The sequence below is a fragment of the Taeniopygia guttata genome, chromosome 8 (genome assembly GCF_048771995.1).
Source record: "Taeniopygia guttata chromosome 8, bTaeGut7.mat, whole genome shotgun sequence".
Taxonomy (NCBI): Eukaryota; Metazoa; Chordata; class Aves; order Passeriformes; family Estrildidae; genus Taeniopygia; species Taeniopygia guttata.
In genome coordinates, this window is record NC_133033.1 from 30,301,937 (window position 1) to 30,322,216 (window position 20,280).

At 54.0% G+C, this 20,280-nt stretch overlaps 1 protein-coding gene across 14 annotated transcripts in view; it reads right to left on the reverse strand.

Annotated features, from left to right (window-relative positions):
* Positions 1-6,890: 6,890 nt before the first annotated feature.
* The window catches only part of CACNA1E (calcium voltage-gated channel subunit alpha1 E), a 118,537-nt gene continuing 105,147 nt past the window's right edge, over positions 6,891-20,280 (reverse strand). For 8 of the 14 annotated variants that reach the window (XM_041717838.2, XM_072932938.1, XM_072932940.1 and 5 more), the window contains 9 exons: positions 19,961-20,066; positions 18,463-18,570; positions 17,887-17,987; positions 17,511-17,617; positions 16,849-16,957; positions 15,307-15,435; positions 13,722-13,902; positions 13,456-13,646; positions 6,891-11,289 (listed from right to left, as the gene is read on the reverse strand). In XM_041717838.2, the coding sequence (XP_041573772.2) occupies positions 10,747-11,289; positions 13,456-13,646; positions 13,722-13,902; positions 15,307-15,435; positions 16,849-16,957; positions 17,511-17,617; positions 17,887-17,987; positions 18,463-18,570; positions 19,961-20,066 (1,575 nt within the window). In that variant the 3' untranslated portion in view covers positions 6,891-10,746. Of the gene's footprint in view, positions 11,290-13,455; positions 13,647-13,721; positions 13,903-15,306; positions 15,436-16,848; positions 16,958-17,510; positions 17,618-17,886; positions 17,988-18,462; positions 18,571-19,960; positions 20,067-20,280 lie in introns of those variants that run through there. The other 6 variants (XM_041717840.2, XM_041717842.2, XM_041717841.2 and 3 more) reach the window with 2 other exon arrangements.

A 20,280-nucleotide genomic window follows, 5' to 3' on the forward strand; every position in this document is an offset into this window, starting at 1 on the left:
TGCCCAGGGAGGTGGTGGAGTCACCATCCCTGGGTGTGTTTAACAAAGCCTGGATGTGGCACTGGGTGCCAAGGTTTAGTTGACTTGTTGGGGCTGGGTTGGATTTGATGATCTTGAAGGTCTCATCCAACCTGTTCATGCTGTGAATTCTGTCAATTCTGTGATTCTGTGACTTCTGTGAAGGGGATGACAGAGACAGAGTTTCTGAGGACAGCAGCTTTACAGCCGGGGGTGACAATGCAGAAAGGCTTTTCCCCTGAGAGCTGCTGGGCTCTGCAGCACGGCAGAGGCTTTCCTTCCTGGGCACACTGCAGAGGAAAGACAGCCCTGCTGTCAGAACACCCACCACCTCTCCCAGATTGTGTCCGACACCAAATTGCTGTCGTTAGCATCAGCTGGAGGAGTCAGTGCAGGGAAAAAAGAGAGGCTAAGACAAGGAGAGGGTGCTGGCACATGTGACTGCTAATCCCACCTGCTGTGGGTCTTCCTGTGTTGGAAAAGTGGCTGGAAAGACATCCCTCTTCCCAAACCAGCACTGGGCAAAGCAGGGATTTGCCAGCATTCATCCCAAAAATGCCCTCAAGCCACAAAGAGGAGTGTGCAAGCTTTTCTTGCCTTTTTTTTTTTTCCCTCTTGTTCTCCTGTTGAAACTCAGAATGTCCCTCAGACATTTTTGGAGGTTCCGGGTCTAGGTCAGAAGCATTTGAGACCCTGGCAGGCAGCTGGAAACTGTGGGTCTCAGATTCATTCAAAGAGAGAAACGGGAGTTCCTAGCCAGGCAGAAACCTGGGAAAGAGCTGGAAAAGAATGTAAATAATTCTTTATCTCTCTTGTTGTTCACATTGTTTATAGTTAAGTTCTATCACTGTGCGTCAAGCACTCTGCACCAATGGAGTGGAGTGTTTTCACTTCAGGACAAATGGAGTTGGTCCTCACAAAGCTCTGTATAAAAGAGCAGTGTATTTTGAATAAATTGGAGTTTTACTCTCAGCAGCCTTAGAGTCAGAGTCTTCTCATTCCCGTCCTGCTCGACAGCGACAGGAAACAGCTGTGATTTTGAGTTTGAATCATGGAATGATTAACCAACCTTGCAGGAAGAACAAGAAGTCACAAAAGTTTAGATATTATAGTAGAAGTAGTCACAAAGTAGAGGGAAGAATTTTTGAGTGCTGTACAGGGGGGTTTTGGTTTTGTACATGGGGGTCAGTGGGTTTAAGATGGAGGGATTTGGGCCTGCCCTGTCCTCCCTCTTTCTCCTTCCTTACCTCCATGTTCTTGGTGATGTTGGCACTCACAGATTGGTTTGGAGTAGAAAAGCACCATTTAATATAGGTAATAGGCATTGGGGAAAAACTGTACCCATGTAACACGTAATGTACCATATAAAAGATAGAAAAGCACCATTTAATATAGGTAATAGGCATTGGGGAAAACTATAAACATCTTACACATAATGTACCATATAAAAGAGAGCAGCAGCCCTGGGCAGAGGGGGAGAGAAGAAGCAGTCGGGAGTCAGAGGATGTCAGGGTGTGTGTGTGCCTCTGCCTGAGCTGTGAGCAAACCACAGCAGCCCCAGGAGAAAATCTTTTCGATAGCTTGCAATAAACTGCCCTGAGACCGAACAACAGAGACTGCTGAGCCTTTCTTGGGAAGCTCGGGTTGGAGGAGGGAGTTTTCACCACACGGAGCCCCTGAACCAGGCCGGGGTTCTGTCATTCTCCGATCCAGTGGAGCACATCCCACCGCTGGGTGATGCTGGGGATGAGGATGGCTCTCCTGGCAGAGGGATTATCCATCCACGCACCACGGGGACACCTGGGGACCTCAGAGCCCCCTTTCCCAGGGCTGTGGGTGGCACAGTGGCCATGCCCCGTGTCCTGGGGATCCCTGCTGGTCTCCCCCGTGCCATTCTGGCAGGAGGCAGCCGCAGCTATTCCTGCTGGCAGTGGAAGAGGAGCTTTTGCCCAGGGGCAGGGGAGGCTGGGCTCCTTCACAGCTCCCTCGCACAGCCCACGCTGGTTCCCGACGAGCTGCTGGCTGCTAAGGAGGTGAGACGTGCTGATCCAGCACAGTGTCACACGCTGCGGGAAGAGGGGCTCCAGCTGGGACAAATCCTGGAAAAACGGTGGCTGTGTAAATGGGGACCACATTTTGATCAGTGAGAAAAAAATCAACCAACCAACCAACCAAACAAACAAACCAAAAAACGCCACAAACAAACAAAAAACCTTAAAAAAGAAAAAGCAACAACAAAAAACCCCAAAATAAGCTTTATTGCAGTTTCCCACCCCAAAGTAAATTATTTTAAAGGATATTTTCAGGCCCCTGTGAACACTTCAGAGGCCAAGGGAAGGAGCAGCTGGGACCCACAGCTCTGGCTGATGGTCCTGCACACTTCATCCCTCACTCAGAGGCCCCAGAAATGCACAAACTCCCCTTTATTTGCCCCAGTACCATAGGATTTAGCTTTGCTGGGAAATATAACCTTGGTTTATTTTCTTCTCTACTCCTCCTCTTTTGGAAAGGAAAAAAACCCAAAAACCTGAACAACTCCTCACATCATTCATGATGGCCATGATTCTGTAGATCTGTGAAAATCAGTCTGAAGATCACATCATCCATGGCAGAGTGCTCCAGAAATTCCCTGAGTCCCTGGGGAACATGTGTGGGAGGCAGAGAGAGTCTGGCCTAGGCCTGGCTTTAAAAAATAACCCATCCTTATCCCTGACCCCTCTCCCTTGCACTCCAGGCATCACTGCTGAGGTCTGGAGCTGCCCACCAGGTGTGTCACACCCGTGCCAGCGTCCCTGTGGCAGCTCATCCCTGCATGGGACACTGCAGGGACACCGCAGGGACACCCAGCTCAGCCCTGCAATGCCTCTCAGCTGACACAGAGCATGGCTTGGGGTGATTTTGGCTGCAAATCTCCCTGCTGGGTTTTTCCACCCACTCGCCCATCCCTCGCAGCATCCAAGTGCCCCATGCCAGGGACTCCTGGAGAGCCCTGCTGTGGGCACAGGGAGGTACCAGCTGGGAAAAGAGAGCAATTCACGCTTTTGGCGTTCGTTTAGGAGCCAGAATTGTGTCGGTCTGGGGTTATTTTTAATTATCTACACAGAAATAGCGAAGTCAAATGAACAGTGGGCTCTTTCCTGCTCAGTGGAGCTCCAGCAGGGATGGGATTGGGAGACCAGACAAGCTCAGCCCTTGCTCCCCGCTGCCTGTAAAGCCAAAGGATGGCACAAAAGAGCTCCCAAAAACCTCCTGGGAGTCAGCAATACCAGCTGGCTCTTCTGTGCATGGGTAGGGGTCAGTTTCCAGGGAATTCCATGGGATTTCACCTGCTCACCAGACCCCTGCTCCCCGTGGTGTCTGGCAAACATGGCCAGTGCAGATGTGCAGCTCTACACCACTGAGCAAGGCAGATCAGTGCCAGGAGATTTTAATTTTTTTTTTTAATAATTAAAATTTAATTTTTTCCTTTTCTTTTAAATAATAACTTTAATTGAAACATTTTTAATATAAATAGATTTTTAAAAATAGAAATAATTAAATTAATAAAAATGATAATTTTTTAATTTTAAATAATTAAAAAAATACTTCTGCCAGGAGTCAGAAGAACAAAAAATAGAGGTGCTGAGACAGACCAGGCTGTTCCAGCCCTTGGGGGAGGACAATTCCTGTGGGGAACACAGGGAAAAGGAGTGGGATTGTATGTTGTTTGTCAGTGGGGTGCTCACCTGGGGGGGGGGTGCTCATCCATGGGGGGATGCTCACCTGTGGGAGTGGGAGGAATGAGGGATTTGCCTTTACAGACAAGTAAAGGTCTGCTGGTAGATAAAACTAGCACTGAGAGATAAAAGAAACAATGGGAAGGATTCCACTGTTTGGTGAATGGAATGAGAGAGATTTGTGTTTACAAACCGTGGGTCTGCTGATAAATAAAGTTAGATACAGAGAGATGAAAGAAACAATGGGAAGAAGCATAAATTCCATAGGAATTCCACTGATAGACAGAAGGAAAAGAAAAAGGGGAGGGTGTACATTAGAAGGGGGTCTTAGGTAGCAGGCATTTCGGGAAGTCTGTACCTCTCAAGTAGCTCAGTCAATGGGGAAAGAGAGAGGGAAATTGGGATAAAAAGGAGGTGAGTCCTCTGAAAATGTGAGAGACCCTATGGGAAATGCCCATGACCTCTCAAACAAAATTACAGGACAAAATTACAGGGCTCCTCTGTCTCCTTTTTGGACATGAACCTCCGGAGTTTGTGGGCGAACGTTCCTGAAGGGGGATGCTCACCTGTGGGGGGATGCTCCTCCACGGGGGGATGCTGTCCTAAGGAACTGGTGGTGCTGGCAGCCCACGAGCCCAGCTCCACGTGGCTGCCGGTGTGAGTAAGCACCAGCCCCTCCTCAGAGCCCACGCACATCCTTGGTGTGCTCCTAAGTGCCACCAGAAGAAGGAAAGGGAAGGGAAGGGAAGGAGGCTCCGATCCGAGCCATCAGCTGTGCCCCCCTTGGGACCAAGCCCTACCCCCTCATCCTTGAGCCCATCTCAAACACCTCGCTGGGATGAGGAAAAGGAAGAGTAAAGTTTCGTTCTTTCAAGTTGCTGCCCCCTCCTCTCGTCCTTTGCACCCCCAAGGGGTTTGGTTCCAGCAGCCTCACAGCCAAGTTTGTCTTGTTTTGGAGTGAGCAGAGTCACCAGCAGATGTTTGGCCAAAGGAGCAGAGGCAGGCTTGCCTTGCAGGGATGCACAATTAATTGCTGGCATCCTGCCTATGAAATAATCCAGGTATCCTCTAGAGAAGTGCCCGTGCCTGCAGAGCTACAGACACACACGGTGCCGTGGGCTTTCACTTGGCTTCACAGGAGGGAAAGCGGGGCAGAGTCAGACACAAAAAAAAATCCAGCATGATGAGGAATTTCATCCTTCTCTTCCCAGGAAGGTCCTTTCCCAGGAGGGACAGCCGGGTTATGGGGTGGTGATCTGCAGCTGTCCCGGGACAGGACTGTTCATGTCCCCCAGGCTACCAGGGGCAGGGATGGCTCCCACATCCCGGGAGCCTGGGCAGCTTGGAAGGCTCCTGGAGCACACAGGGCAAGCTGAAAGGAGCACACACACAGACCAGGTTGTTGGGCTCTGGTGGCCCAAACCTTGCTCCTCAAGGAGGAGCAGCCCCAGCACTTCTGGCAGCAGCATCTGTTTCTGGGGTACTTTTGTTCCTAATTTATCCCCTGTCTCCTGGAGCTATTATAAGCAGGTACAATCTGCATCACCATTGTTATTCAGATGATGTACAGATAATTTTAACCTTTCTGTTCCATTTGTCAAGGGGCTTTTTTTAGCCTCTGCGCCTGCCAGGCAGAGCTCTGGCTCTCCAACAGCAAAGGCTCCCCGTTTTGCAGCACCAGTTTCCCTTGTGAGGATGAAACTCTGCCTCTGCATTGCTCTGGGTGTCTTCTCCATGGCCCCAGATATTTTAGGGGATTTGGAGAAATGTGCTAGAGGTGGTCATGTACTCAAGCAGCTGCATCCACCATTCATCCTCGTACGAGCATCCAATGTGGGATTCTATGGGATGTCCAACAGAGACCTGCACACTCCAAAGGCTTTCAGAAATTTGGAGCAGCTCATATTTAAAACATTCACTTCGAGGAATGTTAATGCAGCACTTCTGGCCCACACAGGAGGACATCCTCTCCTCAAACTGCTTCCAGCAGCGCTGCAAAGTCCTCAGAGCTGAAGGTGGCATCGCCACCCTGCAGAGCTCTCTCCACAGTCAGGACTGCAGATCACTTTTTTTGGCTATAAAATGAGAAGTCACTTCCCAGCCTGGAAAAATGCTGGGCTGTCATTGCATTCATCACCTCGGGAAGTGCTCTCAAAGCTGGGCCATCTCCTGGAACTCTACACTTCCCACTGAAAACTTCTTATCACTTCATGAGCCAGAGAAGTGAAAAGCAGATCTGTCAGCATTTGGGAAATAAAGGGAAATTCGCACAAAGTGAAGGGCAGGATAAAAGCAGTTCCTACTACAGGTCATTTGGGCTTAGTCCTTGGTGGCACTACACTTTTGAAACACACAGGGCGGTCAGGGCGGTCCAGAGAAGGCAACTGCCTTCATCCTTCCCTGAGCTTTTCTTGGCACAGGAGTGAGGAAAAAAGAATATTCTTGAAAATCCATAAACCATCCCTGTCACCTCAGCTCAGCCTGGAGGCTGCCACAGGCTGCTGCCTCACCTCTGGCTGCTGGAGAACTTTTCATGCTTTAAACACTCCCACAAAAAAAAAAAAAAAAAAAAAAAAAAAAAAAAAAGGATAAAAAATTATAAGACATGACTTCAGTGTCTTTGCTTTGGACCAGGCAACAGCATCTGCATCCACCTGACACCTCTGAGTGCAGGCATGGAGGGGTGGGCAAGCTGTTTGGATGCCCCAAAGGCAGGGATCCCAGCGGGGTTTCCAAGCTCAATGTGCAGGCTGCTGCTCCCTCGAATTCCTGCTGTGACATGATTGTCACCGTGATGCTCTTGGTTTCCCCTGGCCAGTTTGCTGCAGTGCCACCATCACCAGCTCCCCAGGCTCCTGGCCCTGGCTCTCCCAGCTCCCCCAGACCTCAACACCCCTCAGCCCCCGTGTCTGGAAGCAGCCAGGTCCGGGCCACAGCTAGGCCAGGATATCTCAAATATCCTCCCTGTCCCTCTGCTCCACAGCCCCACACCCTGCCTGGGGTTGGAGAACATCCCATCCCATGTGATGGCAGTGCCAGCACACGCTGTGTGCCTCCTCCTCCCTGCCATGGGGACATTTCAGGGGCCCATGGCATTACCCAGAGTCCCCACAGCCCCCCAGCACGCGGTGTGCCAATGAGACCAAGTCTGCAGCGTTTCTTTACAACAATGTTTTATTTTTCTTTCCCTTTGACAAAAAACATTGAGGAGTTGTACATTGTTGGTGGTCAGCTCGGTTCCCCGTTTGGGTCCAAACGAGCAGGTTATGTTACAACATCCCACCCCAGAGCCTGGGGGATGAAGGCAGAGCATCTCCCACCCACCCTCCCACGGCCCCAGGAGACACCAGCCCCACGCTTGGGGGGCTCTGCCGTCCAAGGCCTCCTGAGGGGGCAGGAGGATGGTGCTGGGACGGCCAGCCTGGAGGGGACAGCGGAGCTCCGTGTGCCAGGGCTGCCACACCTCCTCACACAGCCACCACAGCCCCCCCAGGAGATCTGCAGGGCTTCGAACCCAGTCCCGGCGCCCAACTGGGAACCAGTTGCATGCCTCCAGTGAACTCCTGCCCGCCCAGGCCTGTCCCATGCAGGCAGAGGTTGAAATACATCCCCCCCTCCCCATCCTGCCTCCCGTGGCCCAGCATGGCCAGCAGCCACCGAGTGGCACGGTCCTGGTGTCCGAGATGCTGTGGAAATGTCCAAAACTCCACAGAGGAGAGATCGTACAGCAGCAAAGCCGAGTCCAGCGCCTTGAAAAGCAAGGCACAGGCTGCAGCGGTGCCTTGGGGCTGGTTTGCCTCCCCACCTCGGCACAGTCCTGCCCGTGGTTCTCCTGGGGCTTGTTTTTGGTTTCAGAGACGCGCTGTGGAGATGCCACCGTGTCCCCGCAGGTCCCTGCCTGTCCCCCCGCCGCGGGAGTAGCGCTGTGGCTGCTGCAGGAGAGGCAGAAGCAGAGCGTTTTTGGACCCTTTCCGGGTAAAAAGGGGCTGTGTTTTGTCCCACACAGTTTCTGTAGGTTGGTTAAACACAGGGCTGACATGCCAAGAAGAAGCTCAGGTTTGGACACTGCGCCCCGGGGGCTGTGCCCATCCTGTGCCACCGCTGCGGAGCATCACCAACACCGCTGGCCGGCCCCATGCCGGGGCTGAGGAAAGAAGAGCGCCCAAAAAGCTCAAAATCCGCATGAAACGTGCCCCCGCTTGGAGAGCATCGCTGCCTCCCTCCCACCCGCCAGGCACAGACACAAAAAGCCGCCTCCTCCCTCCCTCCGCGGGCTCTTACTCAGAGCCCGGCGCATTGTCAGACACCTTTCCGCATTTAGAAGGAGACGATACCGACACCTATATTTAGAGCAGCTACGGCATCGCCTTCCCCGGCCCCCAGTGGCACCGCGTCCCTGGCCCCGCTCCCACGCGGTCCCACGCGGTCCCACGCTGCCCGCCAGACCCGGCTTCTCCCAAATTCCGCCACCCGGAGCAAGGCTCTGGAAGCTTCAGGGTGAAGCCACGAACTGCTCACGGATGGCTGGAAGGGAACAGGAGATGCCGTGTCCCCAGCCACCACCAGCGACCTTCCCCGCGGCTGCGTGGGACGTGGTTTGTGCCCGAGAGCCCAGAGGGGGGATATGCAGGGTCTGAGCCAAAGGCATGGGAGAGGCCTGCCTGTGGAATTTTTGGATGCCTGGGCAGGTGGAAGTGTTTGGGAAGCAGCAGGGAGGGCAGAGGTGCCCCCCGCCATCAGGGACCGCGGGAGGCTGGAGGAGCTTTGGGGCCTGTGAGGGTGCACGGAGCGCACTTTGGCCATGACAAGGAGGGGGTTTGGTCCATGCACGAACCCTGGAGCAGGAAAGCCTCTTCACAGCCACTGGGATTTGCTTCTCACAAAGCAGAGCTCCCTGGGGGGAGCTCACGAAGCGATCAGGGCATGATCTGCACATGCAGGAGCAGGGCAGTTTGTGCAGCTTTCCGTCAGGAGAAGCCATGAGCTATCCAGGACCAAAGCAAAGCCTGGCCAGGGCTGCTGCTCAGCTGGACAACAGCCCCAAAGACCCAGACCACAACAACCTGCAGCAAAGCAAAGCCGTGGGCAGGAGGAAGGGCAGGTTGAGGGCTGTGCTGCCCTTACCTGTCCACCCCCACGTCCCATCTCCACTCACGACCACCACGGCTGGTCCAAAAGCACCGAGCATCCCCCAGCCCACAGAACAAGCCCTTCCCTGAGGCTCCAAAGGCACAGGAGGCTGGAGCACCCTCCAGCTCCCCAGGACCACGCTCAGGCTGACGACAGACACAGCTCATAGCAGAAACACAGCACTAGTCACCAGGGTGAGCCACCCATCCGCACGGGCCACCAGCAGCACCTCCCCGGGCTGGCAGGCACAGCACTGCACCCACAGCACGGATCGTTGAGAGCTGACAGCACATGATTAGCAGATTAATTAATGACTGGCACTGGAAGGTGGCCCTGTACTGCATTTTCAGTGTTTGCAGGAGGGCTGAGCCACCCTGCTCAGGACAAAGCTCTTTCCCCAGCTCTTGGACACCCACCTGCTCCCACACCGGGGCCATGGGGTTTGCACAGCCAGCCCCCCCATGGCAGCCCTTCTCCAAAGGGGTGCCAGGCTCCTGGAGAGGGCACAGGCCATGGCTGCAGGGGAAACTGAGGCAGGGCCGGTGCCAAAGCCAGATGCCTCTGCCCAAAGGACAGATCTTAAGGTACATCATGCATTCACAACATCTTCACTGCCCTGCAGACACAGATATCTCCTTTTCCTGGGAAAACAAGCAAAGAGGCCTCTAAGAGAGAGATTTGGAATCACCCCCTTGGCACTGCTGATGCCAAGCAAGCCGTGTTCCGGGGGACAGCTCTGTCCTCATCCCTTGGGCATCCCACTCCTGCAGGCACCGAGCTGCCCAAGGAGCCCTCCCCACAGCCATCTCTCAGAGAAAATGCAATTCCCACCGCTGGAAACACCTAGCAGAGGGAGCAAGGCGATATTCCCAGTGCTCTGTACAGCAGCCCCCCGGGGAGGCTCAGTCCTGCCCCCACCAAAGCAGGGTGCAGGCAAGCAGGAGCCCCAAGGAGCTCCACAGCATTGTCAGGTGATTAAAACAAATCTATGTATGTGTATATCTTTATATATACAGCATATAAATATATATACACACACACACCCCGTATATACACACACAGGCACACCTAGAGTTCTCCGTATAGAAATAAATATATGTCGGCGGGACGCAGGGTACATTCGGCAGCACTGAGCCCCCCACCCCCAGTACAAACCAGTTTTGCCCCCTCTGGCAGCCAGAGCTGCTCTGGTCTGTCTGGGTGCACCCCAACCCCTCATCCCCTGCACCCCACGTCGCATCTTGCCCCTTTTCCAGGCAGGATGAGACCCCCAGGGAGGGAAGTTCAAAGCCACAGCAGCACAAGCCCAAGCGACAAAGCAAAGGGGGTCCCTTGTGTACCTTTGCTGGGACTCTCCGACCATAGGGAGCAAAAAGCCCTCGGGATGAGCTTTCCCGGGGATCCCTCCTGGGGCAGGGAGCAGGGTTGTGGCTGGGGGGGCTCTCCCTTGTCCCCCAGCACACCAACCCAGCCGGGCTGCTCTGCCACCCATCAAATGCTTCTCTGTGCAGAAAAAAAAAGTGATAGTAATAAATGAAAGTCGACAGATTTTAATTTTTTTTTTTTTTGCACAAAGACTTCTTGGGTTTTTTTACGTGTCTTTTCTTTGTCGTTGGTTGTTTGTTTTTTTTTTTTCTTTCCCTCTCCTTTTTCTTCCCCCTCCGTTCCGGTCGGTTTGGGGTGGGTTGATTTTTTCGTTTGTTTGTTTGTTTGTTTGGGGTTGTTATTGTTTTGTTTTGTTTCTCTTTCCCCCTGCATTTGGTTTTGGTTTTTAGTTTCATTCCCAGGCGTGGCGAAGAGCATGCATTGGAGAAGGGCAGGGCGGGATGGGGCAGCCGAGGTGGGGTCGGGTGGTGGGTTTGAGAGGCGGGGGGGGCAACTTCTAGCACTTGTCATCTTCCTCGGTGTCGCTGAGCACGTCGATGCTGGCCCCGCACATCACACCTTGCGCCGCTCCTCGCCGCCGCCGCCGGTAGTGCCCGTTGGGCATCTGCCAGCTGTGCCGCAGCGGTGGCGCCGAGCCGATGGTGTTGGAGCGGCCCAGGCTGGTGGCCACGGCCGCCTCGAAGGTGAGCGTCTCCTCCTCACCGCAGTCTGAGGCGTGCGAGTCGTCGTGCAGCGCCAGGTAGGGCTCCGAGATGTAGCGCTGCGGCGTGGACTGCCGGCTCTGCTTCCCCGCCACCGGGGAGCTGGAAGACTCGGCCGGGCCGGCCGTGCTGGGATCCAGGCTGGAGGAGAGAAGTGGCGAGCCACCCTCGCTCTCATCGGCCGGAGGAGAGGTGTCCCCGGCGTGTCGCAGCATGGAGGCGTAGGACAGGAGGGGACGCGGCTTGGGGGGCACCGGCGGCAGCTGGCGGCGGCCTCGCCGGGGCGTGCTGGTGTCCGAGATGGAGGGGATGGAGCTTTCGCTCAGGGAGCCCATGCCCTGCAACGCACCAGGACATGCTGGGGAATGCAGGCAGCACCACCACTCCACACCACACCACACTATGCTACACCACACCACACCACACCACACCACACCACACCACACCACACCACACCACACCACACCACACCACACCACACCACACCACACTATGCTACACCACACCACACCTCACCACACTGCACCACACCACATCACACCAAACTACACCACACACCACACCACACCACACTGTGGGTCTCAGATTCAGTCAAGAAAAGAAACTGAGAGCTTCTAGCCAGGCAGAAGCCTGGGAAAGAGCTGGAGAAGAATGTAAATAATTCTCTATCTCTCTTGTTGTTCACATTGTTTATAGTTAAGTTCTATCACTGTGTGTCAAGCACTCTGCACCAATGGAGTGGAGTGTTTTCACTTCAGGACCAATGGAGTTGGTCCTCACGAAGCTCTGTATAAAAGAGTGGTGTATTTTGAATAAATCGGAGTTTTACTCTCAGCAACCTTCTGATCAGAGTCTCTTCATTCCCGTCCTGCCTCGACAGCGACACACACCACACCGCACCGCACCGCACCACACCACACCACACCACACCACACCACACCACATCACACCAAACTACACCACACACCACACCACACCACACTGTGGGTCTCAGATTCAGTCAAGAAAAGAAACGGAGAGTTTCTAGCCAGGCAGAAGCCTGGGAAAGAGCTGGAAAAGAATGTAAATAATTCTCTATCTCTCTTGTTGTTCACATTGTTTATAGTTAAGTTCTATCACTGTGCGTCAAGCACTCTGCACCAATGGAGTGTGTTGTTTTCACCCTCACGAAGCTCTGTATAAAAGAGCGGTGTATTTTGAATAAATCAGAGTTTTACTCTCAGCAACCTTCTGATCAGAGTCTCTTCATTCCCGTCCTGCCTCGACAGCGACACACACCACACCACACCACTCCACACCACACCACACCACACCACACCAAACTACACCACACACACCACACCACACCACACTGTGGGTCTCAGATTCCGTCGAAGAAAGAAACTGAGAGCTTCTAGCCAGGCAGAAGCCTGGGAAAGAGCTGGAGAAGAATGTAAATAATTCTCTATCTTGTTGTTCACATTGTTTATAGTTAAGTTCTATCACTGTGTGTCAAGCACTCTGCACCAATGGTGTGGAGTGTTTTCACTTCAGGACCAATGGAGTTGGTCCTCACGAAGCTCTATATAAAAGAGCGGTGTATTTTGAATAAACCGGAGTTTTACTCTCAGCAACCTTCTGATCAGAGTCTCTTCATTCCCGTCCTGCCTCGACAGCGACACACCACGCCACACCACACCACACCACACCACACCACACCACACCACACCACACCACACCACACCACACACCCTCTCCCCACCACCCTGAGCTCCCTTGGAAGCTATCTCTGTCTTGAAAGGGCAATTCTGCCCCATCCCTGCCCCATGAGCTCATCGTGGTCTACGGTTTTCTCCCAAAGAGAAGCACATGGGCAGGAATTGATCTCCCTGGTGACCAGTGACAGGACACAAGGCAACAGCATGAAGCTGTGCCGGGGAGGTTTAGGTTGGATATTTGGAAAAAGTGCTTCACCCAGAGGGTGGTCAGGCATTGGAAAAGGCTCCCCAAGGAAGTGGTCACAGCACCAGGACTGACAGCACTCAAGACGCATTCAGACAATGCTCTTGGGATTCTGAGCTGGACTTGATGACCCTTGTGCTCTGTTCCAACTCAGGACACTCTATGATTCCATGCTCTTGGTGCTCAAAAGTGAAAAGCACTCCCAAACCCACCCCAGGAAGAGCTGATGGCTTGCCATCTGCTGCTCTCCATGGGTGGCATCTCCATGGGTGGCTTCAAGATCACTCAAGCTCTGGCTCCTCCAGGCTGGGACACCTTGATCTTGGCAGGGAGTGGATGCCATAGCAGCAAAAGGATCAGCATGAGATCCACCCCTGTCCCCAGATACTCCGCAGGCTGCCCGAGCAGCCCCAACCTGCTCAGCTCACAGCAGACACAGAGATGCCACCACCAGGAGATGAGATGGTTCAGAGCTCCCAGAACTGGGGCTTATCTTCCCGGTTTTGCCAAGGAGCTTTTTCTGTGCTTCCCTTTACGCTTAGGAAGGGATCTCCGTCACCCACCTGCCTGCTGGGTGTCTGTGACCTGCCCTCGCTGGGTGACCGGGACTCGCGCCGACGCTCTGGCGACTCCTCCTGTGCCTGGGGACTCCTCTCCTCGGAGTTGCAGCGGGAGATGTCAGGGGACAGCAGGTGCTTGCGCTCTTTGGACCGGCCCCGCTCTCTGCCCGAGCGGTGCCCCTCGGACCGGTGGCCTGCAGGACACCCACGTCAGTCCCCACCACCACCCCGTCTGCAGCAGCTCAGCTGGAGGGTTTTTTTGGGCTCACCCGAGTCAGCGTTGAGGCGCCGGGCGGACAGCTGGAGCGAGGAGTGGTAGCTGCGCCGGCGGGACTTGTAGGTGTTGTCGCTGCTGCGCTCCATGGAGAACTCGTCCAGCCAGGAGCTGTTGGGCCTCTTGTCCCGGATGGTGGAGAACGATCTCCGCATGGAGCTGGTGTCTGTCACCACCTGCAAGCAACCCCGGCCAGCCGGGGACAGCATTGGCACCAGGCAGGGCCGGGGGTCAGGAATGACCGCTTCACCCCCACCACGGGGATGGCCACGCTGTGGGACGGGGAAATTCGGGGTGGGGGCAGCCAGCCTGAGAACAGCCCCCCTAGATAATCTCTGCACAAATCAGGGGTGGGAGGAAAGCGGGGTTTAGCCTTGGAGCTCGTGGGCTCCCCTTCCCCAGCCGGCTGGAGCTGTGCTGCACAGGCAAAGCCAAGCCCGGGGCTGGGGGGAGAGCAGCAGCACCTCCCGCTGTGTGTGGGGACACCCAAGCACTGCCCCCCAAGCTGCCTTCCCAGCATCCCTCCCCACCAGGAAAGCAGCATCAAGAGGAGCAATCCTTGAAAAGTTTGTTGACAGAGAGGTCCCCCAGAGGCCCCTTGCTCTGTGTTCGTTTTTCCAGCTGCCACCACTCTTCCACACGCCTCCCTACTCTTCCTTTATTCCCACATCCCCAACCCTTTCCTCTGCACTCATTCCCTATCTCCCTGCTCATGCTGTTGTTTTATCTTCCCTTTCTTTTTCTTTCTCCCTCCCATGCTTCTCCTTCCTACCATCTCCCCTCATTACACCCTGTGTTTTCACGTTATGGAGAAAACATCTCCTCCTCCCATACTTCCTTTGCTTAGTTCCAGCAGCTCTTTGCTACTGCAGCCTCAGTCTGTTCTCCATCTCCTCTCACTTTTCCTGCTCCCATCCCCTCCTTCTGGTCATCTCCTCAGCTGCTGAATGACCAAGAAAGCCCATGAGACAAATCCTCCCTTTTCTTCACACCCTCACAAAGCGCCACGCCAAGACTTGGTGCCTGCACCAAGGTGAGAAAGCAGACCCAGAGAATTCACAGCAACACCAAACCCAAAAAACATCTGCATCCTGGGGGAGGCTGAGCACAGGACAGAACAAAGAGAAACCAGGCAGACAGATGAGGAGGTGAGATGTGGCCTGGGTTCCCCTGGACAGACAGAGAAGTGCACGTGTTGGGACGACGGGAAAGGACGGAGAAGGCGTTTCATCACCTGTGGTCATCTGACAGCTGGGCTGGGGCTCCTCAAACCTCAGCCAGTGCCCAGGGCTGCAGGAAAGGAGAGGGTGTCCCACAGTGGGGACAACATGGCACCTCCCAGCGTGGTCCTGGACCTCCCCCACGAGCCAGGAGATGGATCCCCCAGGCTGCTCTCTGCTGCCAGCGTCCCCCTTGTAGGGCAACAGCAGCTCCTACTTGTGCAGCACCCAAAGAAGGGAGAAACTCTGGTATCAGGGTGCTGGGGGTGCCACGGGGCTCAGCACAGAGAGAACTGCCCCAGTGTTATCCGGCAGGCTTTGATCAGACCCAGCACCTGTGGGGGCTCTGCTTGGTTTTACCTGGGGATCCACAGTGAGACGAGGCATGGAGGAGGCCCTCCCAGAGACAGCGTGGTCCTGAGTGTCCACGGGAAGGTAGCTGCCACGGTTAGAGGGCTGCACTCTTTGAAACTCCCTAACCTCTGGCTCCTGGAAATAAACACACAGCCAAGCTCTTGGGATGGGCTTGGAGCAGGGCAGCGCGCTGCTTTGGCCCTCTTGGCAGGGGACAGCCCTGCTTGCTCAGCCAGGGGCAGAATTGAAGTTGGCCAAAAACAGGTGGTAAAACACTAGCACAGGTTGCCCAGAGAGGTGGTGGATTCTCCCTCCCTGGAAATGTTCAAGGCTAGGTTGGACGGGGCTCTGAGCAACCTGGTCTGGTTGAAGATGTGCCTGCCCATGGCAGGAGGGTTGGAAATAGATGGGTTTTAAAAGGTGCCTTCCAACCCAAACTATCTGATGATTCTACGAAAAACAGAGTCTAAGCCGTTAGAATTCATCACATTGCCACTGAAAAATACCCTCTGGCTCACAGTCCCCAGGTGAGCCCTGATCTGGTGCTTCAGGCTTGCCTGATGGCCAGCTGCCCTTGCACCTCTACAGTGACAGTGGAAACCCTGCCTGGGTCTGGGGGCACCCTGACTGCTCAGGGCTTAACTCCTTCCTTTGCCAGGAGGGGACAAATGGATAGGATTTTTTAAAAAATCAAAGCTTCCTGGCCACATCCCTGTTAAAAGAGCACACACTTCACATAGCACTTAAATGCTTTGGTTAATTCCCAGTTTTTGGGGACTCTGTGGATGCTCACAGAAGAGATGTTGAGGAGATGGGCACAGAGAGACCCTGGAGGTCACTAGAAAGTGACTTTATGGGGGCAGGGGGAGTCTGATCTGCCACCTCCCCACGTGGCTGGGGTGGCTGAGGCAGGGGACACCTGCCTGTGTCCTACACAGGTGACACAGAGCTACAGACCCTGGGGACACGGACTGGGCTGGGGACGCACAGCGGTGCCACACTGCATCGGGTGGTGCAGGAACGCAGACACAGAGATATATAGAGATGTGTGATATATATAGATGTGTGATATATATAAATATGTGATATATATATATATACACACACAGACAGACAGGAGGCCAGAGAGGGCTGCTCCTGCTGGAGACAGTTTGACAGCTTGGCTGGGGACTGGGGACGCCACCACTGACAACAAAATGGACATGAATCCGAAAACATCAGATACCATCACTCAGCACGGGGTAACCCACTGACATGAGTGGAAAAAATAGCCTGTGGAGAGAAGGATATTTTACTGCAGGACATTGGTCATGGCTCTCGCCCCAAAAGCACTTGTGCTGCCTGGCCCCATGGATCAGGGCAGGTCCAGGGATGGCCGTGTCCCCAGTGCCAGAGGCGAGGGACAGGACATCCAGGGATATTTGTCCCCTGTTCTGGATCTGTGCATGACCCAGCAGCTGCCATCCCTATGCTGTGCTCACTCCCCACACCTCCCCGTGCCCACCAGCACCTGTGCTGGGGCTGCAGAGGAGCAGTGCATGAGTTTACCAGAGACTGGTGCTCCTGGAACTGCTCCTGGGCCGGATCCATGCACGCCAGCTGGAAGATCTCCTGTGGCGAGAGCGGGCTTAGCGAGGAGAACCCACCTCGGCTGCTCCTGCAAACACAGCCCAGCTTCAGGGAGGCCACGACCCTGGGATCACCTCTCCTGCAGCTCAGAGCTGGGCAGCCCTGTTCCTGCTCTCCCAGGCTGCTGAGACCCCACGTTTGAGACAAGCATCAAGTTCCCTGGAGAGCTGAAGTGGTGCCCCAAGGAAGGAGAGGACACCAGTGCCCAGAGTCCTGCAGCAGCAGTGGGACATCCCAAGAGCCGTGACAGAAACCCTTAACACCTCATTCCCACCAGCCAGGGTGCTGGAATTCCCCAGTGCACTGCTCAACAGCTCCTGGGGTCCAGCTTCACCCTGGGTCAAGAGTGCCAGGATGATCCCACAGGAAGAGTATCCACAGACCTCTGGCCATCTCCTTTTCCCACCTCAGCTGCTGCTGGCAATGCTTACACACACCAGGTACCTGGAATCCTATAAAAGCTTTGTGCCAGGAGATGTCTCCCTGCTCCCAGCAGGAATTTAACCCCCTCTGCAGCCCAGTGCCAGCTCCATGAAAGAAAGAAGGGCTGCAGGAACTGAAAAGTGACAGGCAGCACTCACAGGCCCGAGAGGGTGTCCTGCTGGAGGTATGGCAGAGCCTTGGCATTGGAGATGATTTCCTGGGGCAGAGAGGACGGCTCCATGCGCTGGAACATTGGGGCATTTTTCTGCATTGGGGAAAGGAAGAAACTGAGCCTGTAGGAAACGTGGATGAACATCCAGTGCTTCCCCAGCCAAGCTCCCACCACTGGAAAGAGGACACCGTGCTCGTGTTCCCTGTCAGGGGCTGAGGATGATCACAGACACGCTTTGTAGTCCCCAAACCCCGACCTGTGCTGTTGTTTTCATCCCAGCTGGCTGCATGTTTGGGCTGGGAGGTGGTGGGAAGCAGAGAGGGTGATCTGAATGTCCCTGTCCTGCCCTGCCTGAGCCTCACCTGCTCCTCCAGCTGCTGCCGCTGCTTCTTCGCCTTGCTCTGCTTGTAGTAATCCATGATCATCATGGCTGCATATATTTTCCCAACAGTCAGGTCAGAGGCTGGGAGCGTGAGAGGGAACAAAATAGTGTTGTAAGAGAAGGCACCAACGTGGATCTTGGGAAGAGACATGCTCTGGGATACGCTGCTGACCCTCAAACTCTTCTCATTGCTCCAAAAAAGAGAGTGCTGAGCACCCAGACACTCCCCACGGAGATAAAACAGATGAAGATGGCTTGAAACTATCATCATCCTAAGCCACCAAGGCACACGTCCTCATCATATCGTCAGGTGTGCTCAGCTTCCCTCCCTGCTATGCTCCAGAGAGGATTCACAGGAGCCTGTGGCTTTCCCTGCAAACTGGGTGGTTTTCCAGAGAGTTCCCAAGCAGCCAAGCAGAACAAGGCAGAACAAATCCTTCCCCCACTTCTCCCCAAGCTGGGGATGGGTCAGACCAGTCCCCACCTCCCTTTGGGAAGAAGTTGCTGTGGGGATGAGGGGAGTTTGAAAGCAATGACAGTCCCCCCAGAGACTCACTTTTTGGCATGGGTACCAACAGGTCAAGCATCTTCTGGGACAGGTGAGGCCAAATGGTCAGGATCTCCTTTTGAAGCTCGGAGTCCAACTGCTGCCAATCTGCACCACCTTCAACAGCAGGGAGCAAAAACGGCCCACACACATCAAACCTTGGCACCAGGGTCCAACCAACCCCCATTTCCCATCCTGAAGTGAGGTTCCACCTCAGCATCTATCTCTCTGGGCTGGGAGAGCCATCTTCCCTCAGCGAGCCTGGTCTCCTGCTCCCACAGGGAAACTTTCCTACCATCCCTTCCATATGTGCCTCCATCTCCCCATCCCCTGCCCTCCCACTCAAAGCTGCCACCTTCAAGCGTGCCTTGGGTCCGTCTCTGCAGCTCCAATCCTACTCCAGCCCACACACACCTGCTGCTGCCCCACTTTCTTTTTGCTGGTGAGCAGATCATGTGCCGGTGGAAGAGCAGCTCCGCTTGGTAAATCCTGAAATGCTCAGCGAGGCTGTGCACGGAGAGCAGAGTTCTCTGGCCAGGGCTTTGCTGAGCTTAGGAAGGCCCAGGACCATCAGAAGCTGTCAACGTGCCCCAACAGAGCCACCCAAGCACAGGGCAATTTGGGTGAGCTGTAGAACACCCAGGTTCAAATCTCTGCGGTGTCTGGAGGGGTTTGAACCCATCCTTGTTGTCTGAGCACTGGGCTTTGGATGACATCTCACCCTGGGTTGGTTTTCTCCCAGTAGCTGAGCTGTTCCTAGAGGAGGTTTTAGTGAAAATGCCATGTTTCTGCAGGAAGTTTTTTGATCTGATGAATCACAGCCTTTCCAGTAACAACAACAAAGGAGGTTTTCCTGCTCTGAACATTTTATCTTCCCTGAAGAGACAGACAGGCTTCTTTTCCCCAAAGCCTAAGGAAGCCAAGCATGTATTTTCCATCCTTGGTTTGGCTTCTTACATGGGAAGGAAGGGGAATTCTCTCTCCTCTATTATACAGTGGACCAAGCTGTTTCTTTTCTCTGAAAACAGCTTCTGATGAAGAATTCTCTACCTCTTCCCTAAAGAGATAGATTTTTTTTTTTTTTAACAGAAAGTGGCAGAAATTTGCCTGTTCAATGAAGTTGCTCCCATCCATGTACATCCAGGCTCTGGATCCCAAATTAGCTGTGAGGTCCTCAGCCCGGCCAGAAAGAAAGGGACATTTTTGCGAGGTGATAAGATAAAGAAGAAGGATTTTAAGCTGAGTGAGGGTAGATTGAGCTTGGATATTAGGAAGAAATTCAGGAGGTGGTGAGGCCCTGGAAAAGATTGCCCAGAGAAGCTGTGGATGCCCCTACCCTGGAAGTGTTCAAGGCCAGCCTGGATGGGTGGTGGAAGGTGTCCCTGCCCATGGCAGGGGGGTGGAACAGGATGATTTTTGAGGCTGTTTCCAACACAAACCCATGCTGGGATTCTACCAAAGGACGATGGACACTCTGCAGAGTGCCCCTCTCTGCCACAGCCTTTACCTTTGGCAATTTTGATGTCCAAGGCCGTGCGGATCAGGGCCATGAGGGTGGAGGTGAAGTGGACTGTCATGTCCTCGGCCACGGGCATGTTCATCAGCACCAGTCTCTGCGCAAGAGAGAGAAGAAAACAGCGGACGGAAAACAATATCGAAAAACACATCGACCAGGCTGGAGGAAAAGAAATTAAACATTAAACAAAAGGGGGGGAAAAAAATAATCCAAATTAAAAAAATAAATAAAGAAAGAAAAAATAAAAAGCAACAAGGAGTGTCAAAACAGCACAGCCAAAAAAGAAGGGCAAGGATCACCCCACCGCCCCC